Source organism: Hemitrygon akajei, chromosome 10 (genome assembly GCF_048418815.1).
Source record: "Hemitrygon akajei chromosome 10, sHemAka1.3, whole genome shotgun sequence".
Taxonomy (NCBI): Eukaryota; Metazoa; Chordata; class Chondrichthyes; order Myliobatiformes; family Dasyatidae; genus Hemitrygon; species Hemitrygon akajei.
In genome coordinates this window covers 172,388,758-172,409,201 of record NC_133133.1, presented here as the reverse complement: position 1 = coordinate 172,409,201, position 20,444 = coordinate 172,388,758, and the positions used below count along the sequence as shown (strand labels likewise).

Sequence of the window (20,444 nt, the reverse complement as noted above, 5' to 3'; positions counted from 1 at the left end):
TCTGACATGTCAGTCTATTGCCTCCTCTTGTTCCAAGATGGGGCCACCCTCAGGGTGGAGGAGCAACACCTTATATTCCATTTGGGTAGTCTCCAACCTGAAGGCACGAACATTGATTTCTTTTTCCGGTTTAAAAAAACCTTCTCATGTTCCCAATATTTACTGCTTATTTATTTATTGTTATTGTTTATTTACTTTAATTTCTTTTTGTATTTGCAGTGTTTGTCTTATGCACATTGTTAATAACTCATCAGGGTGATTGATAAGTTCGTGGCCTAAGGTAGAAGGAGATGAGTTATTGACCTCAAACTTTCTGCATAATCACTCAAAGAGTTGAACTGCATGTGCATGTAACGAGAGCTGTATAACTCATCTCCTTCTACCTTAGGCCACAAACTTATCAATCACCTGTGCTGTGGACACTTTCTGGAGGTCCAAGATCCGTATGCTCACTGCTGGACTAAGTGTGTAAATGTAAGAGGGGACTATGTTGAAAAATAAATGTTCTAGGTTTTCTAAAATTGACTCCTTCTACCTTAGGCCATGAACTTATCAACCACCCCTCATATTCTGTATCTCTAGAAATGAATGCCAACATTGCATTTGCCTTCTTCGGAACTGACTCAACCTGGAGGTTAATCTTTAGGGTATCCAGCACAAGGACTCCCAAGTCCCAATAATAGTCTGCCCATTTATTTTTTCTACCAAAGTGCATGACCATACATTTTCCAACATTGTATTTCATTTGCTACTTCTTTGCCCATTCCCCTAAACTATCTAAGTCTCTCTGTATGCTCTCTGTTTCTTCAACACTAACCGCTCCTCCACCTATCTTTGTATCATCGGCAAATTTAGCCACAGATCCATTAATACTGTAGTCCACATTGTAAAAGGTGGTGGTCCCAACACAGACGGCTATGGAACTCCACTGGTAACTGGCCAGAATAGGATCCCTTTATTCCCACCCTCTGTTTTCTGCTGACCAGCCAATGCTCCACCCATAACTTCCCTGTAAATTCATGGGCTCTTATCTTGCTAAGCAGCCTCATGTGTGGCACCTTGTCAAAGGCCTTCTGAAAATCCAAGTACACCACATCTACTGCATCTCCTTTGTCTACACTGCTTGTAATTATAAATTTTCTCAAAGAATTGCAGTAGGTTAGTCAGGCAGGATTTTCCTTTCAGGAAACCATGCTGGCTTTGGCCTATCCTGTCATGTGCCTCCAGGTACTCTGTAATCTCATCCCTAACAATCGATTCAAACAACTTCCCAACCACTGATGTTAGGTAACAGGTCTACAGGTTTCTGCTGCCTCACACCCTTCTTAAATAGCGGAGTAACATTTGCAATTTTCCATTACAATGCCGGTACAATGCCAGAATCTATCAATTCTTGAAAGATCATCGTAATGTTTTCGCAATCTCTCCAGCTACTTTCAAAACCCGAGGGTGCATTCCATCAGGTCCAGGAGATTTATCTATCCTCGGACCATTAAGCTTCCTGAGCACCTTCTCAGTCATAATTTTCACTGCACAAACTTCACTTAACTGAAATTAGTTTAAACCCACCCAAAATACTCTAGCCAACCTGCCTGCAGGGATATTGGATCCTCTTGGGCTCAGCTGTAAACCGTCCCTTTTGTACAGGTCATATCTTCCCCAGAGAATCCCTAAAATCACTCTGCAGGGCCTCCTCACTTTGTCAACCTATGTCATTGGTGCCAATATGTACCAAGACTTCTGGCTGCTCACCCTTGCCCTTGAGAATGCCATGGACCTGATCTGAGATATCTCTGATCCTGGCACCAGATGTGCCATCCAGATGTCTCCATCACGCCCACAGAACCTCGTCTCTGTTCTTCTAAGGAATATCCCATCAACACTGTAGCTCTCTTCACCTCTCTGCTCTGTCTCCTGCAGTGTAGGGTTAGCTACCTCCCCGGAGCTCCTGTCTGTCACCTCCTCATTCTCATATATGAGTCGAAGGTCCATTTCTTTAATATGTTCTCTCAGGAGATGCAGCTTGGTGCACTTGGTGCAGGTGTGTTTATCTGGGAGACTGAAGGTCTCCTAGACTACCCACAACCCACACAAAGTACAAAACACTGCCCATGTAGTTATTCTCACTAATCTGCTATGCCCTAGTAGATGAGGAATGAACAAATAAGGACAGAGAGAGAGTAACTTGCTCCTCAACTCAGGAAAAACTGCTGCAAAATTCTGCCTTCAAAATCTCAATCGCCGTCCTGATTAAAACTAGCTGTTTTCATGCACCCCTGGTGTGGATTCTCTACCTCCCTGGATTGTCCATACTTGATGATAGGCATTGACCTGTAGACTGAAGGACCAGTTTCCATGGCTCTTTGGCTGATTCCATATCATCAAGTCAAGTCAGGTCAAGTTTATTGTCATTTAACTATATACATGTATACTGTCAAAGGAGACAACGTTTCTCCACACCAGTGTGTAAAAGCACAGTAGAACACATAACACACATATAACATAGAATAACTTGGGAAAGTAAGGAGATAAAATCTACAGATGAATTGTGCATAAATAGACAAAGTAAGGGGATAAATTAAATATTGTCAGGTACAGAACAGATTAACTAGTGACACTTTGGGCAGGGAGTTCAGAAGCCTAAAGGCCTGGGGGAAGAAGCTATTCCCATCCTGACTGTTCTTGTCTTTATGCATCAAAGTCTCCTGCCTGATGGTGGAAAATCAAAGGAGATGCTGGATGGATGGGTGAGATTGTTAATAATACTCAGGGCCCTGCATACGTCCCTGATGGGTGGATGACCCCTGTGATCTTCTCAGCCATCCTTTGTAGGGACTTCTGATCCGATGCTCAGGTGTTCCCATACCAGGTAGATGCAGCTTGTCAGGACGCTGTCAACAGTGCTCGGGGGGGTGGGGGGGTGGGAGAGCCTCACTTTCCTCGATCTTCTCAGTAAGTGGAGGTGCTCAAGCTTGTTAGTCATCGAGTTTGTTGTTGTACAGTCACTTAGTGTCTTCCTTCCTTCCCATCCTCCGTCAACTCATTGCCACTTTGCTACGATATCCCCACTGGATGAAGGAGCAGGGGAAGAGAGTTTTAAAATTATGCTTGAAACATGCTCTGCTGGAGATAAATGGCATAGAAATCAATAGTGCACTGAGAGCAGTTTATACATCTTCCTTCACACTGAATTTGTTCTTTGCTTGCTTGAATGATTCATTCGTTAAATAGCACTGTTTTCCAGAGTAAATAGCAGCTTGTGGCGCGGAATATTTCCTCACTGGTAAATTCACAGACAATTTGTGTGTGAGAATGTTGGTGATATTATGTCTCAATAAACTACATTGCCTACCTCAACATCAATAATGAACACAACGCAGAAATATCGAGTTTCTCCAATTTTGTTGTGTCATGTGTGATGTTTTGTAACTTCAAAACTAATCGAAAGAAAAACATGGGGAGCCCGGGGATAAACTTTTAGAAAGGGTAAGATAAGAGAATTCACACCAGTCCTCACAGAGGGATCAGAAGTGGAAAACATGAGCAATTTCAATCCTTGGGGGTCCCATCACTACTTTTTGATTTCTGTTTTTTTTTGCACTACTTATTTTTAACTTAACTATTTAATAGACTCATATATATATATATATATATATATATATACATACTTACTGTAATTCAGTTTTTTTGTTCTCTATTTATTTATCATGTATTTCATTGCACTGCTGCCATAACATTACCAAATTTCACGACATATGCCATTGATATTAAACCTGATTCTGCTTGATTCAAAATCTCTGAAGATCTATCCTGGGCCCTACATATCATCGTAGTTACAAAGAAGGCTTGACAGTGGCTATATTTTATTAGGAGTTTGAAGAAATTTGGTATTTCATGAAAGATGCCCACAAATTCCTACAGATGTACCATGGAGAGTATTCTAACTGGCTGCATCATCTTCTGGTATGGGGTGGAGGGTGGCTGCTACTGAACATGATCGAAAGAAACTGCAGAGAGTTGTAAACTTAGTCAGCTCCATCATGGGCAATAGCTTCCATAGACCCAGGACATCTTCAAGGAGTGATGCCTCGGAAAGGTGGCGTCCATCATTAAGGGCCCCATCACCCAGGTCGTGCTTTGTTTTCATTGCTACCATCAAGAGGGAGGTACAGAAGCCTGAAGGCACACACTCAATGATTCAGCAACAGCTTCTTCCCCTCTGCCATCTGATTTCTGAATGGACATTGAACCCACGAATACTGCTCACTACTTTTTTTTCTACTTATTTAATTTAACTAATTTATATATATATTTATTTTAACTGAAATTCAGTTTTTTCCCTCTATTATTATGTATTGCAATGTACTGCTGCTGCAGAGGCAACAGATCTCATGCCATTTGCCGGTGATATTAAACCTGATTCTGATAGTAAGGCATCAAATATGACACAGTGGCATAATAACATATGGGATTTATGTACTTTTACACTTACCTGTAATGAAATATATAAACAACAAAGAATGCTTAATCAAACAATATATTTACAAGATTACCTAAATGTTATTGAATTATTAAATCCGCAACATCATGAGCAGGATTCCATACCTCATCTTTCAGATGATATCAATTTAAAGCAGAGGTTCCCAGCCATTTTTTATGCTATGCTACCATTAAGTGAGGGGTCCGTAGACCCCAGGGTGGGGAATAATGTCAGGTTCACAACGTTACTTCAGGTGATAGCATTTTGAAAAAGAGGATGAACAAATTGAATCCTGAAGAGTGAATGAAAGTGAATTAGATTCAAATCAGTGAAATTTTAAAAAAATATGTAACAAAAATTGAGAGAGCTCAAAAGGAAAGTTTAAAAACATTAAATGTAAAAGGTTCTGGGGTGATGTACCACACAAAGCAGTGATACTTGCTGTTTTAAAATTTATTTGTGTTGGTAGTGAAAATCCATAAATCTCACAGCACACAATGAAAAAACTCAAGTGATGGTAATTTTTCCATTTTTGTGAGCAAATCATGAAGCGTGACTTGTCATCCAGCAATTAGAGATGAGTCTGATCAAATGACTAGTGTGTAAAGTGAGTGACAGAATTTGGAGTAGTCAATGGGAATGTGGGGAAATTCAGTGAGGAAATGACATTGCTCGGTGATCAATGGCCATCATAGACTTGATGGGACTAATGGCCTCCTTGTCATCAGCAAATAGAAATGTTGGATTTAAAAGATACTTGAAGACTGGTTTATTATTGTCACATACACAGTGAAAGGATTCTGTTTGCATGTCATCCAGTCAGATCTTTGCAGGCATAAATACAATGAACTAGTAGAAATGAGAAAGCAAAAGAGTTTGTGCATTCTCCCCGTGACTGCGTGGGTTTCCTCTGGGTGCTCCAGTTTCCTCCCCCGGTGCAAGGGCGTACTGATTTGGTGGTTGGTTGGTCATCCTGGGTCATCCCGAGACTAGGCTAGGGTTGCTGGGTGGTGTGGCTCAAAGACCACACCAGCTGACTTCTTATTCTTTTCCAAAGGTGCTTCCTGACCTGCTGAATTCCTCCAACATTGTGTGTGTGTGTGTGTGTGTGTGTGTGTGTGTGTGTGTGTGTGTGTGTGTGTGTGTGTGTGTGTGTGTGTGTGTGTGTGTGTGTGTGTGTGTGTGTGTGTGTGTGTGTGTGTGTGTGTGTGTGTGTGTGTGTGTAGGGGTGGTCCTTGGTTATGTTGGCCAGGAATAAATGAAGGAATTTTCCACAGATTTTAGCATTTGACTCTTGTTATTTCTTCAGCATTTCCTAGACCAACATCATTGCACAATTCCCCCTTGCTGTTCTTAATTAGCAATGGCCTTACAATTTAAGCAGCTCGATGGACCCTCAGCTGTACCTTTATGCGTATTCTCCAAAGAAAAAAAACTATGGATGTAATCATCTTTGCTTTTACAGAGGCTAGGGGAATGCTGTAATAACGAAGGAAGACAGCTTCCTCAACAAACCCGCTGTCATTACGTGAAGAGATGGCGTTGAGTTATTCAAAGAGACTATTTCTTTATCAAAGATTCAAAGTACATTTATTATCAATGTGTGTTTGCAGTATACAATCCTGAGAATCATCTTCCTACAGACAGTCATGAAACAAAGAAACACCATGGAAACCATTCAAAGAAAAACATCAAACCCCTTCCCCATACGCTAAAAAAAAACAAATTATGTAAGTGGCAAAAAAAACCAGTGAAAAACGCTGGATATAAAACACAAAGTTGAAAGAGTCCAAGCATATTCAGTTCAGTTCAATCTGTTGCTGTGTCGTTCGTTATCTGCAGGCTGCTCCAATCAAAAGGGTCCAAAATAGCAACAAAAAAGCAGTGACCAGAAGCCAGAAACACATCATAATGTGATCTACAGTGTCCAGTCCACAAACTGCATTGATTAAAGCTCGTCTATCAACAAAAAATCGTAACAAGGAAACCTGCTAGTGCTGTGCTCAGTTTTTGATTATGTAGTATTTGCAATTTTCTAACTGTGTTTAAATTACAACATCAAGTAGGATCATTTACTTAAGTAATTCTTTGCACTTCATAGCTGGGTAATTTCTACCTCCTATTTTGTGCATCTGTCACACGCCACTCTGATTGAACCTCTGCTGGGCAAACGGTTTTGGTCTGGAGAAACCAACCATAAGGGTGTCATGTTTGCTGATTACAAGGGCAATGTGGGAATGTGCTGACAGCTGGGAGCTACTCTGTGATGTCGTCTGCCTGCCTCTCTATATTTTCTGAAGGTTACCAGCTGATTGATTCAGAACTAGTGAATTCAAGTCGAATAACCACAATTCAGAATGCACTTTCACTAAAAACGTTGATATTCGACTTTCTTTTTAAGTTGAGTGTCAAAGAAATGTCACAGAAGAAACTCTTATTTTACAGAGGCTTCTCTCCTTTTCCGTTCCACATTCTGGCTTCCCTCTGACCTCTTTCTCTTCTCACCTGCCTATCTACCACTTCTGGTTTCTCTGTGGTCCACTCTCCTCTCCCATCAGATTCCTCCTTCTGCAGCCCTTTCCCTTCACCACCTATCACCTCCCAGCTTCTCACTTCATCCCTCCCTCTCCCCCACCCACCTGCCTATTCTTCATCTGGCTTCTCCTATCACCTTGCAGCTTGTAATCCTTTCCCCACAACCCCCACACCCCCACCACCTTCTTATAATGGCTTCTTCTCCTCTTCCTTTCAAGTCCTGATGAAGGGGCTTGGTCTGAAATATTGGCTCTGTATTCCTCTCTCTACACGCTGTCTGACCTGCTGAGTTCCTCCAGCATTTTGTGTGTATATATTACTCTTGATTTACAGCATCTGCAGAACCACTTGTGTTTAAGCTTCTGTTTTGCTTTAGTTTGATTTCCATGTTTTAAAATCACCAAGATGGGAAAACGTATCAAATAAAATTATTTTGTTAGAGTTTTTGGAAGTCCTAAGCTTATTTATGCAATGTAATAAAACAAGGGGTGACCTCACTGAGCATTAATGACTGTTTAATGGCTGGACAATATCAGACCTTGCTTATAATTATCAGGCTTATAACATTTCAGCTAATGGTAAGCACAATGAACCATTATTTTTAGCCAACCCAGATGAAATCTAGATTGGGTTGCGGGGTGGAGATGCATCTCTGCCAAAGGTAAGGCACTCCTTGTGGTGAACTAGATATACCTGTCTGACTGCTCCTGTGGCTCCTCCCAAGACCCTGCTGACTGCTCCTGTGGCTCCTCCCACAGACCCCTGCTGACTGCTCCTGTGGCTCCTCCCACAGACCCCCTGCTGACTGCTCCTGTGGCTCCTCCCACAGACCCCCTGCTGACTGCTCCTGTGGCTCCTCCCACAGACCCCCTGCTGACTGCTCCTGTGGCTCCTCCCACAGACCCCTGCTGACTGCTCCTGTGGCTCCTCCCACAGACCCCTGCTGACTGCTCCTGTGGCTCCTCCCACAGACCCCTGCTGACTGCTCCTGTGGCTCCTCCCACAGACCCCTGTATAAAGGCGACTGTGGCCTGCTGCTCTCCCTCATTTTCCCCAGGATGTAGTGTTGTTCTTCAGTCAAAGCCGATATCTCACTTCCTAAGTCTCGGCGTGAGTTATTGATGGTGCATCACTCCTTCCCTCCGCTAGCCTGCAGGTCACCTTTGGGCACGGTGTAGCACCTGCTCAGCCCCCTGATCAGGGTCATGTCAAGCCATGGGAGCAGGTAGTGGATGGTCGTATGAGCAGCTGGTGCACATCGCAAGTCCTGGTTCTGCGACCACTGACCCCAGTCAGACAATCTCTGAAGGGTATTGATAATGGCTGGGATCACCCGTCTTGTAAAGACACTGCACAGAAGAAGGCAATGGCAAGCCACTTCTGTAGAAAAATTTGCCAAGAGCAGTTATGGTCATGGAAAGACCGTGATCACCCACGTCAGACGACAAGGCACATAATGATTATGATGAGATGGAACAGTGAGCTAGACCACAATAAAATACAAAATTATGGTGGCTGATGCAGTTAGGTAGTTTGAAGCAATTGTGGAAAATAAACTGTGGCCATTTAGCAGTTTTCTCTGAGAGATTTCTGGCCAGGTTGTGGGAAAATAACTGAGTTATTGTTTTCCCTCTATTACAGATACTGCAAGGATTCTGAAAGCGTCACCAATTGCAGTCGAACAGATTTCTCAGAAGTTGAGGTACACACGGGAGTTCACTGTTCTGATCACGCTGAAGCAGGTCCGCTACAATTCAGGAGTCTTTCTGTCAATTCATCATTCAGATAAGAGGTCAGTGACACATACTTCATAGGAAGATATTATGTTCTGATCGCATTCATTGATTCAATGCTATAGTTTATTATCCAAGGAGAATGGTACTATTCTGTTGGTAGCTATATATCAAAATCAGGTTTAATATCACCGGCATATGTTGTGAAATTTGTTGTCTTTGTGGCAGCAGTACAATGCAATACATAATAATGGGGAAAAAAGTCTGTGAATTACAATAAGGAAATATATACATGAAATAGTTAAATTAAACAAGTACTGCAAAGCTAGAAATAAAAAAAAGTATTGAGGTAGGTTTCATGGGTTCAATTTCCATTCAGAAATCGGATGGCAGAGGGGAAGAAGCTGTTCCTGAAACATTGAGTGTGTGTCTATACCTCCTCCCTGATGGTAACAATGTGAAGAGGTGATGGCAGTCCTTAATGATGGATGCCACCAGAATGGTTGTTAGTGCTCCCGTGTCAGACCCAAGCGGTTATCCTTCATGTGTCTGCCAGGACACTGAACACTGGCAGGCCTTTCAATCACCTGACTTTCACATTTGTACTTCCCTTGTATGGATCACTGGATATTAATCAAAAAGGAAATTTTCACTTTTATTCTCTCTCATTTTAACCAATGGGAACTGAAAATAATCCATCATTCCTTTGGTTAATATTTTATAAATGTCTAGAGTTGGAAACAAGCTTGAAATCTTGTGGGGGGGGGGAGGAAGAAAAGGAATTTTCATTTAATGAGAGAAGTTCAGATCTAATTTTTCTCACACAAATAAATCCCATTCTTCATTTATTTACCCCCACTCTGATGCTTAACTGGATCATTATTACCAGATGTCACATTAATTGTGACAGATTAAACTAATACTGCATATTTGGGACTCCATGTAAAATGTAGAAGAATAATCAGAATTCCTAATAACTTTTCATCAAAATTTATTATTCAACCAGCTATTTCCTCCAGTTAATAAGCTGAAGTCCCAGTATAATTAGATACATAAGAGATACTGGAAACCTTGAGCAGGCTGACTTGCTGAGTTCCTCCGGCTCGTTGTGTGTGCTGCTCGGTATAATTAGTTTGTTATTCTAAATATAAAAATGTCATAAACACTGGAGGTTCTGCAGATGATGGAAATCTGGAGCAACATAAAGTGCTGGAGAAACTCAGCAAGTCAGGCAGTATGTACGGGAGGGGGATAAAGAGTGGGCGTTTTAGGCCGAGACTTCATCAGGACTGTGAAGGTAGGTGGCAGAAGTCAGAGTAAGAATGTGGGGGGGTGGGGAGTGACAAGTGAAACCAGGTGAGTGGGGAAGTGGGTGGATGGAAGAGGGAGGGTGAAGTAAGAACCTGGAAGGAGATTGGAGTTCTGATGAAGAGTGTCAGCCTGAAGCATCGGATGTTTCTTCTTCTCTAGTAATGCTACCTGGACTGCTGAGTTCCCCCAGTATTTTGCCTAGGACTGTACTTGCTAGAATTCAGAAAAATGAGAGGAGATCTTATAGAAACATATAAAATTATGAAAGGGGATAGATAAGATGGAGACAGGAAAGTTGTTTCCACTGGTAGGTGAGACTAGAACTAGGGGACAGAGCCTCAAGATTCAGGGGAATAGATTTAGGACAGAGATGAGGAGTAACTGCTTTTCCCAGAGAGAGGTGAATCTGTGGAATTCTCTGCCCAGTGAAGCTGTGGAGGCTACCTCAGTAAGTATACTTAAGACAAGGTTGGATAGATTATTGCACTGTGGGAAAATTACGGGTTATGGGGAAAAGGCAGGTAGGTGGAGATGATCAGCCAGGATCTTACTGAATGGCCAAATAGCCTACTCCTGCTCCACACACAAAATGCTGGTGGAACGCAGCAGGCCAAGCAGCATCTGCAGATTTCCTCGTGTTAGCCTACTCCTGCTCCTATTTCTTATGTTCTTATGTGTGTTACTCTGGATTTCCGGCATCTGTATACCTCTTGCTTTTATCACAGGCAGTTAAGATTTGCTCAGTTACATGAGCTGGTACACATGGATAGTTGTCCATCATATCTGACCATGACAGAGAACCTGTGCGGCAGAATATTCGAAGTGTAAAAGCCGTTGCACTGGGAAGCTATAGTCTCTTAAGCTCGGAATTCTGGGTCCAGTGGTACGAACAAGGGTCTGCCTTGGTTGCGGTGGATGACCATGGCGTCTTCTGTGTCTTGATGTGGAACTTCAGGTTTAAGATGGTACTGGTGAATCTCAGTGACTTCTGGCTGGTGCCTAAACAAGGAAAACAATGAAATTCTTTGTTTTCTGGCAAATGATCATCGCAAGTAATAGTCTGGAACTTCCCTTTGGACTTGGAGGCGGTTTGATGTAGCAGAACCGAGGCAAGGCAGTGGGCCCGTCACCAAGAGCAAGAAAGGCCTAAGGTTCAATCGTTTTAAGTGCCATGCCAAATCAGAGAGGTTGGTTACAGGCTGAATGTAGACGGTGGGGTCCTGGCCCCAGAGCACATCGAGGCGAGTGAACTCAATGTTTGGACAGAGGTTCAGGCTCCAGGCCAGACTGAAAAGGTCAGAGTGTTGGGTCCCAAAGCAAGGGAAGGGCCAGTTCAGAGCACTGCTCCACAACTCAGCTCTACACAGAATGATGCTGAACCATGGGACACTCTGGACATCAGTTCCTAATGCTACTTGCTTGTGGTTATCGTTTGCATGATGCTTTTATTCTCTGCACATTGAGTGTTTGGTGGTCTTTTTTTAATGGGTTCTTTTGAGTTCCTTTGTTTCATGGTTGCCTGCTAGGAGATGAATCTCAAGGTTGTATAGTGTATACGTACTTTGAAAATAAATGTAGTTTGAACTTGAAAGTTGAACATGCTCTTTGCTCTCCACGGAGCGTTGCAGTACCGCCTTCCTGGCCACTGGATCTTATCTACCCAGTCCACCGGAGCTGACTTTGCATGCTCATGTCCCTGTCTCACCGGGGTATGAGGCTGCCAGCTACCCTCTCCTGGTTTAGCCTGCCTGCGAAGCGGTGTATCAGGGTGTGGCCACTGTCACATGCCTACTTGGAGCCATAGGTGAAAGCTGCGTGTCCAGTGGGGACCAAAGATGAGTGAACTGCCCTGGAATGGACAGGATAAACCCCTTCACCAGAGGTGCGACCCCTCCCTGGACACCCCATACATCCTGATCTGGTACAAAATATCCAAAGACTAAAGGAACACTGAATGATAATAAATAATAAGCATAAATTAACTGTGCAATGATTTATCCAGTTAGATTATATGAATTTGCAACATACATTGAATTACCTGTTCAAATAATGAGGCACAAATTCTACCCAGTATATCCAAAATTCCTTTTTGATAACAAGTGAGTTATACTTTTCTTACCAAATAGGTTTTGTGACCTTGAAGATCAATGGCTCAATGATTCAATTCAGTATCAGAGAACATATATAGTATGCAACCTGTAATTCTTACTCTTCAAAGACATCCACGAAGAGAGAAAAAACTCAAACAATGAATGATATAAAAGCGTTAGAACCCCAAAGCCCCTCTCTCTAACCGCACACAAGCAGCAACTAAAGCATCAACCCTCCTCCCACTTACTCCAGCAAAAGCATCAGCTCTCCCCCACCACCCACCATATAATAGCAAGACCCCAGAGACCATGATTTAGAGTCCAACAAAAACTACTGTCCATCCCAACACTTCGACATCTCAACAGGCCCTCTCTCAAACGAGAGAGGAAGGGAGAAATATCGCTCCTGCTACAGCGAAAGGGGAGGCCACCAGCTTCCTGTTTTCTTTTTCAATCTCTTTATTATTATTAATAATATTATGAACAAAATACAATTGATATATTAATAAAGGGATTACAAACATACAAATTCCCATTACACATGAAAGAATACATAAGCAATGATTACAGTGTGAATGAGTTTTCCCAAAACATGGACCATACAGTATATGTATGAACAAGGTAAATCTAGGTATTTCATAATATATGATATAAAAAAAACAGAAAAAAGAAAAAAAGATTGCAAAATTGACTAAACTACTAATCTAATAGCTAATGAAGAAAAAAAAGAAGCAAAAAAAGAAAAAAAAAGAAAAACTAAAAAGGAAAAAAAAAGGGCTGTTTATAATATCTCACAAGAATACATAATCATCAGTGTCGTCAACTCCGATCCTCTCAACATAAATAAGATTAAAGCTGGAAAATCCAATAAGCTTGGAACAGGGTCATATTACATCATATGAAAATATTGAATAAATGGTCTCCATATCTCTTCAAATTTAATAGAAGTATCGAATACACCATTTATAATTTTTTCTAAATTTAAACATAACATAGTTTGAGAAAGCCAATGAAATACAGTGGGAGGATTAATTTCCTTCCAATTCAACAAAATAGATCTTCTAGCCACCAGCTTCCTGTTTTGATGTTACAATCTGCAGTGTCACTTACTCAAGTACCCCTGACTCAAGAATCAGCAAACCCTTTCTCACCGTCAGAAGAGAGAGAGGCAGCCCGAGTGCAGAGGCTTCTGACTGTCGCAATGCTTCAGTCAACAACATTGGTGAGGAATCAGGTCATCCTCAGGGCTGCACTCCAAAGGCACATGTCTTCCAAGCCACTCCTGGAGATTCTGAGATAGCAGGCCTCTCGGTGAGTTCCAAAGAGCGAGATCCCACTGTCCATAAAGAACATAGTCTGAGCGCAGCTGTAGACCAGGGACTCCAACAGGACCCCAGCCAACCTGAAAAGGAAAAAAAGAGGTACATTAACAGGAGATTTAAACTGTTTCATGGATGAACTGAAAGAAGTAATCCAGGTCCACCAAAACCTTTGGCACTATCTTTGATGTTTGCTCTATGGTCCTTTATTATGCAAAATACTAAACAATATATAACGGTACTGCAAACTATTTCAATTATCTCTGTCATACAGAATTTGATTCAAATCTCAAAGTCTTTTTTCACTATCAGTTCAATTTCCACCACTATATCCTTTCAAATATCTACTAATGGTCCAAAGGTATAGTTCCATTATTCAAATCACTTGGGGTTCATGCCATTTTGGTTCAATTTAATATTAAAATATTGCATTTACCTGATACTGATTTACAAAGGTAGGCTGCCTACAAATTATGAATATTTATAAATGATATCCATCTCTGCATACTTTATTTTTTTGTATTTGGCAGGAATAAAGATGCAAAGTAGAGGACATGCAATTGAAGAAAGTCTTTGTTAAACCATTCGTTTTCTGATATAAAATAGTATAATCATTAAAAAGGAGTGTGTTCAAATGATGAAGCAGATGTGGGAGAGTTTACATAGGAAGCTTTGAATCCTACAATTGATTGAGTGGGTAAAATTGGCAACTTATGAATGATTGTATGAAAAAATGGATATTGAAAAGTCATTACATAAAAAAGTAATAGCTATCTGGAATTGATCTCATTGGGAATGAGATGAATGGATCTCTTGGCCCACTTACATATACAATAATGAATGACTGGAATTGATTACTAACATAAAAATAGATACCTTGCAGAGATTATTTCAGATAAAATAATGGAAACCTAAGAGTGATTGCTTTGAGTATAATGGAAGTCCAAGAGTGTTTGCAAGGTGGATAATGGATACGCTGAACTGATTTTTATGAAGAATTATGGACTTCCAGAGGTAGCTGCTGAGAGGTGGAAATACCTATTCCCAGTAAATTGGACATAATTGTCATTCTCTATAGCTTACATTTGTGTTTTGTATGGAAGTTCTTATTTAGCAACCTAAACATTAAAAAAAGTTAAACACAAAACACAAATTTAAACTCATTCATTTAAACAATTTCATTATTGGGCCACAAATAATGGAAAGGTCACTGGGGAATTCACAAAAGGGGGATTATGTTCAATTTGAAATTCAACCATAAGGTATAGGAGCAGAATTGGCCTTCCACAATGATTGATTAGGATGGCTCAACACATCGTTGGGACTCAGCTACCGGACTTGGAGACAATCTGCAACTCTCCAGCCCTATAGCGTGCTTCGTAGTCATTAAAGACTCATCCCATCCCGGACACTCTGTTCAATCTCCTGCTATCTGGTAGGAGATACAGCAATGACAATACAGTTCCATTCCATTCTATTCATTTGGCCCATCAAATCTGCTCTGCCATTTCATCATGGCTGATCTACTTTCCCTCTCAGCCCCAATCTCCTGTCTTCTCCCCGTACCCCTGACGAATCAAGAATCTAACAACTTCTGCCTTAAATATGCCCAGTGACTTGTCCTCCACAGTCACCAGTGACAACAGATTCTACAGATTCCCCACTCTCTGGCTAAAGAAATTCCACCTCATCTCTGTTCTAAATGGATACTCCTCTATCCTGAGATTGTGTCCGCTGGTCTTAGACTCCCCCACCATAGGAAACATCTTCTCCACATCCACTCTATCGAGGCCTTTCAACATTTGATAGGTTTCAATGATTTCCCCCGTCTCATTCATCTGAATTCTAGTGAGTACAGGCCCAGAGCCATCAAACACTTCTCATATGATAAGCCTCTCAATCCTGAAATGATTTTTGTGAACCTCTTTTGTACCCTCTCCAGTTTCAGAGCATCCTTTCTGAGATAAGGGGCCCAAAATTGTGCACAATACTCCAGATGAGGCCTCACCAGTGCTTTATAAAGCCTCAACATTACATCCTTGCTTTTATATTCCAGTCAATTAAAGATAAAATTGGTGCAAAATGTACAGCAATAGTCTTGGAATAATTTCCATAATAAATCATTAGACAGAGTTTATCTTATCTGGTATTTTGACTGCCTTTCAATCACTCTGGGGTTGAAATTCAACCAAATGCAGGCAACAGAAGATAAAATCAGTAAAGACTGGAAATACTTGGGATGTTACTCAGAGTCCATGGAGAGAATCTGATAGGAGAACTTCTGGTAATTGCCCTCTCCCCTTCACCATTCCCCATTCCCATTTTGCTCTCTCACCTTATTTCCTTACCTGTCTATTACCTCCCTCTGTTGCTCCTCCCCCTTCCCTTTCTTCCATGGTCTTCTGTCATCTCCCATCAGATTCTCCCTTCTCCAACCCTTTACCTCTTTCACCAATCAACATCTCAACTCCTTACTTTGTCCCCTCCTCCTCTCCCGGTTTCACCTATCACTGCAACCTTGTACTTCTTCCTCCCCTTCCCCCACCTTCTAACTGTGATTTCTAGTCTTTCTTCCCAGCCCTGATGAAGGGTCTTGACCTGAAATGTTGACTGTTTATTCCTCTCGATAAATGTTGCCTGGCCTGCTGAGTTACTCCAGCAATTTACGCGTGTTGATTATATCAAAACTGGCTCGTTCAGATATGCTGCAATCTCTGGTTATCTGATATTGTTGAATTCAATGTTGTCATTAGGACCCCAATTTTATTTAAAATAAATGGTCTGCAGGCGAAGGCTTCTCCAGAAGATAAAGTGGTTCACATTCGTTTTGGTCCACTCTATCTTGTTGGTGTGTCATACTGAGGATTTCACAATCAAATCATTCCAAGAGATTTACAGTACCTTAACATTGCCATTTCAAGGATGTCAGGTGGAGATTCAAGTCTCCCAAATGAGGTGGAAGGTGCTCCTTCCCTCCACGAGCCAGCAGGTCACCCTTGGGCAAGGTGTAGCACCTGCTTAGCTGTCCCCACCCCCCGATCATGGTCATGTGAAGCCATAGGAAAAGGAGGTGGCTATCAAAAGTCTTGGTTATATGACCACTGACGCCAGGCAGATAATTACTGATGAGTATTGATAATGGCTGGGGTTCACCCGTCTTGTAAAGACACTGCCCAGCCAAAGGCAATGCTAAACCACTTCAGTGGAAAAATTTGCCAAGAACAATGATGGTTATGGAAAGACCATGATCAGTCACATCATACAACATGGCATATAATGATGATAATGACAATTGTCATGGTATAGATGGGGATAACCTGATCCATCCACTGTATAGATCAATCCTATTCCCCGACACCTCCTCAGACTTTTTGCTGTAAACCTGAAAACCCTACTTGTTTCTCTATTATCCTTACATATTTCTTGGTCTCTACTCTGTCTCACTCATTCTCTTACATCATCATTATCATTATGTGCTGTTTTGTATGACATGGGCGATGATTGGCTTCCATCTGTCTTTAATCTGATGGTTGACTATGGGTGAGACCCCTTTTATGCTGTTCATAGTCTTTTCTCTATCGATTACCATGATTGTTCTTGGAAAATTTTTCTACAGAAGTGGTTTTCCATTGTCTTCTTCTAGGTGGTGTCTTTACAAGACATGTGATCTCAGCCATAATCAATTCTCTTCAGAGATTTTGCATTTGTACAGGGCCCTGGTGAGACCACACCTGGAGTATTGTGTACAGTTTTGGTCTCCAGGGTTAAGGAAGGACATCCTGGCTGTAGAGGAAGTGCAGCGTAGATTCACAAGGTTAATTCCTGGGATGTCCGGACTGTCTTACGCAGAGAGGTTAGAGAGACTGGGCTTGTACATGCTGGAATTAAGGAGATTGAGAGGGGAACTGATTGCAACATATAAGATTATTAAGGGATTGGACAAGATAGAGACAGGAAATATGTTCCAGATGCTGCGAGAGTCCAGTACCAGAGGGCATGGTTTGAGAATAAGGGATAGGTCATTTAGGACAGAGTTAAGGAAAAACTTCTTCTTCCAGAGAGTTGTGGGGGTCTGGAATGCACTGCCTCAGAAGGCAGTGGAGGCCAATTCTCTGGATGCTTTCAAGAAGGGGCTAGATAGGTATCTTATGGATAGGGGAATCAAGGGATATGGGGACAAGGCAGGAACTGGATATTGATAGTAGATGATCAGCCATGATCTCAAAATGGCAGTGCAGGCTCGAAGGGCCGAATGGTCTACTTCTGCACCTATTGTCTATTGTCTATTATCTGCCTGATTGTTATATACAGCCTTCTTATTTCTCTGCAGCTTAAATGTTAACATTAATTTCAAAGATACAAAGTACGTTTGTTATCAGAGTACGTATGCAGTACACGACCCTGAAATTTGTCTTCCCACAGCCACAAAACAAAAGAAACACCATCGAACCCGTTCAAAGAAAAATATCAAACCCTCAACACCCAAAAAAAGATACAAATTGCACAAATGGCAAAAAGAAACAAGCAAAACATAGGATATAAAACACTAAACCACAAAGTCATCAAAGGAGTCTAAGTATATTCAGTTCAGCTCAGTTCACTTCAATCTAGCGTTGTGCCGTTTGTTATCTGCAGATGGCCCCGATCAAAGTCGCACAAAATAATGAAAGATGAGCGGCCGAAAAACATCATAACATGAACAACCCAGTCCAATCCACAAATGGCATTGGTTAAACCAGGGGTGGCCAACCTTTTACATTCCATGCGTCAGATTTTTCACGCAGGGGTTCAGATGCGCCATACAATTCTTGTGAAAATATGCTAATATAGATGTATTTAGCATCTTTACATGATAAATTGATTTAATATAAAAACAAGATAAACATTACTCACCTTAATGAGACTTTTAAGAAATGTATTTTGTCTTCTTTTGATTTCTTCCATTTTCTTAATCACATATTCTTTCCCTAACTCAGACCCAAGCACCAGCTTCAGTTTTCCTTCTATTTCAGTCTGATGTTGTGTTTTATAGTGTCTGTTAAGATCGTGTCTTGTATTATATGAGAAAGTGTTTTCACAAACAATGCACAATGGTTTTCCTGACGGACCTGCTATAAATAAGAACTAATTTTCCCATTGTTCATTGAATTCACGCTTACTATCACTTTCTGCTTTTCTTTTGCACTGTGATGGGTAACTGAACGTAAAAACAAGGTTTAATTTTCGAAAAAGTACAGAACTGCAAGTGTTCACAAAGGATGAACAAAGCACAACTCGGTAGTGCACGAGTGTCAATTGTAAACCACTGGCAAAAACCCGCGACGCACCGCTGGTGCAGACGCCTGGCGCCTCAGGATCAAACAAGTATCAAACGTGAATGGAATACGTAGTTATTGAACGACTGCAGAACAAAAGTCCTTCTTTCCTAGTTTGACTCATTGAACATTTTAAAAATTGAAAACAGATTAATGTGAAAGAAGACAACATTCGCCAAAAGACGTGTATGAAATAATAAAAGCGCTAAAAATAATTGCTAAGTTTTAGATTTATTCTCAGAGAAACCCATTTCTAGCTCTAAGCTACTTGAATTCCTGTTACAGATTTTTTTTCTACAAATCGGTTTTTGGTTAATACTTCTGGCATGAGTAGGCTTACTTTTTTATTATTATCACTGGGGTGCAATGCGCCACTTCTAATCATCCAATGCACCACTTCTGGCACATGCACCATAGGTTGGCCATCCCTGGATTAAACCTTGTCCAAGATCCAGTCCTCCATCCTCTGGCAGCATCGAACAAGAGGGAGAGTGAGAGAGAAGGAAAGAAAACAAACAAACAACCTCAGGCACCATCCTTTGGTGGCGTTGAGCAAGAGGGAGAAAGAGATCATTTGTATGCAGGCACTGTCCACCTTTTCAGAATGGCAGGCTGTGACCAGTGGGGTACCGCAAGGTTCGGTGCTGGGACCGCAGCTATTTACAATATACATTAATGATTTAGATGAAGGGATTAAAAGTAACATTAGCAAATTTGCAGATGACACAAAGCTGGGTGGCAGTGTGAAATATGAGGAGGATGTTAGGAGAATGCAGGGTGACTTGGACAGGTTGGGTGAGTGGGCAGATGCAGTTTAATGTGGATAAATGTGAGGTTATCCACTTTGGTGGAAAGAACAGTAAGGCAGATTACTATCTAAATGGAGTCAAGTTAGGAAAAGGGAAAGTACAACGAGATCTAGGTGTTCTTGTACATCAGTCAATGAAAGTAAGCATGCAGGTACAGAAGGCAGTGAAGAAAGCTAATGGCATGTTGGCCTTCCTAACAAGGGGAGTTCAGTATAGGAGCAAAGAGATCCTTCTGCAGTTGTACAGGGCCCTGGTGAGACCACAGCTGGAGTATTGTGTGCAGTTTTGATCTCCAAATTTGAGGAAGGACATTTTTGCTATTGAGGGAGTGCAGCGTAGATTCACGAGGTTAATTCCCGGAATGGCGGGACTGTCATACGTTGAAAGATTGGAGCGACTGGGCTTGTATACACTGAAATTTAGAAGGATGAGAGGGGATCTGATTGAAACATATAAGATTATTAAGGGATTGGACATGCTAGAGGCAGGAAACATGTTCCCGATGTTAGGGGAGTCCAGAACCAGAGGCCACAGTTTAAGAATAAGGGGCAGGCCATTTAGAATGGAGTTCAGGAAAAACTTTTCACCCAGAGAGTTGTGGATCTATGGAATGCTCTGCCTCAGAAGGCAGTGGAGGCCAATTCTCTGGATGCTTTCAAGAAAGAGTTAGATAGAGCTCTTAAAGATAGCAGAGTCAAGAGATATGGGGAGAAGGCAGGAACGGAGTACTGGTTGTGGATGATCAGCCATGATCACGTTGAATGGCGGTGCTGGCTCAAAGGGCCGAATGGCCTACTCCTGCACCTATTGTCTATTCCTCTGGGACAGAGAGCGAGAGAGAAAGAGAGAGAG

The 20,444-nt window shown here is 41.6% G+C and overlaps 1 protein-coding gene across 2 annotated transcripts in view; it reads left to right on the top strand.

The window, feature by feature from the left end:
• The window catches only part of LOC140734964 (protein kinase C-binding protein NELL2-like), a 320,968-nt gene that overhangs the window by 42,510 nt on the left and 258,014 nt on the right, over window positions 1-20,444 (top strand). For both annotated transcript variants that reach the window (XM_073059717.1, XM_073059716.1), the window contains exon 3: window positions 8,657-8,807. In XM_073059717.1, the coding sequence (XP_072915818.1) occupies window positions 8,657-8,807 (151 nt within the window). The remainder of the gene's footprint in view (window positions 1-8,656; window positions 8,808-20,444) is intronic.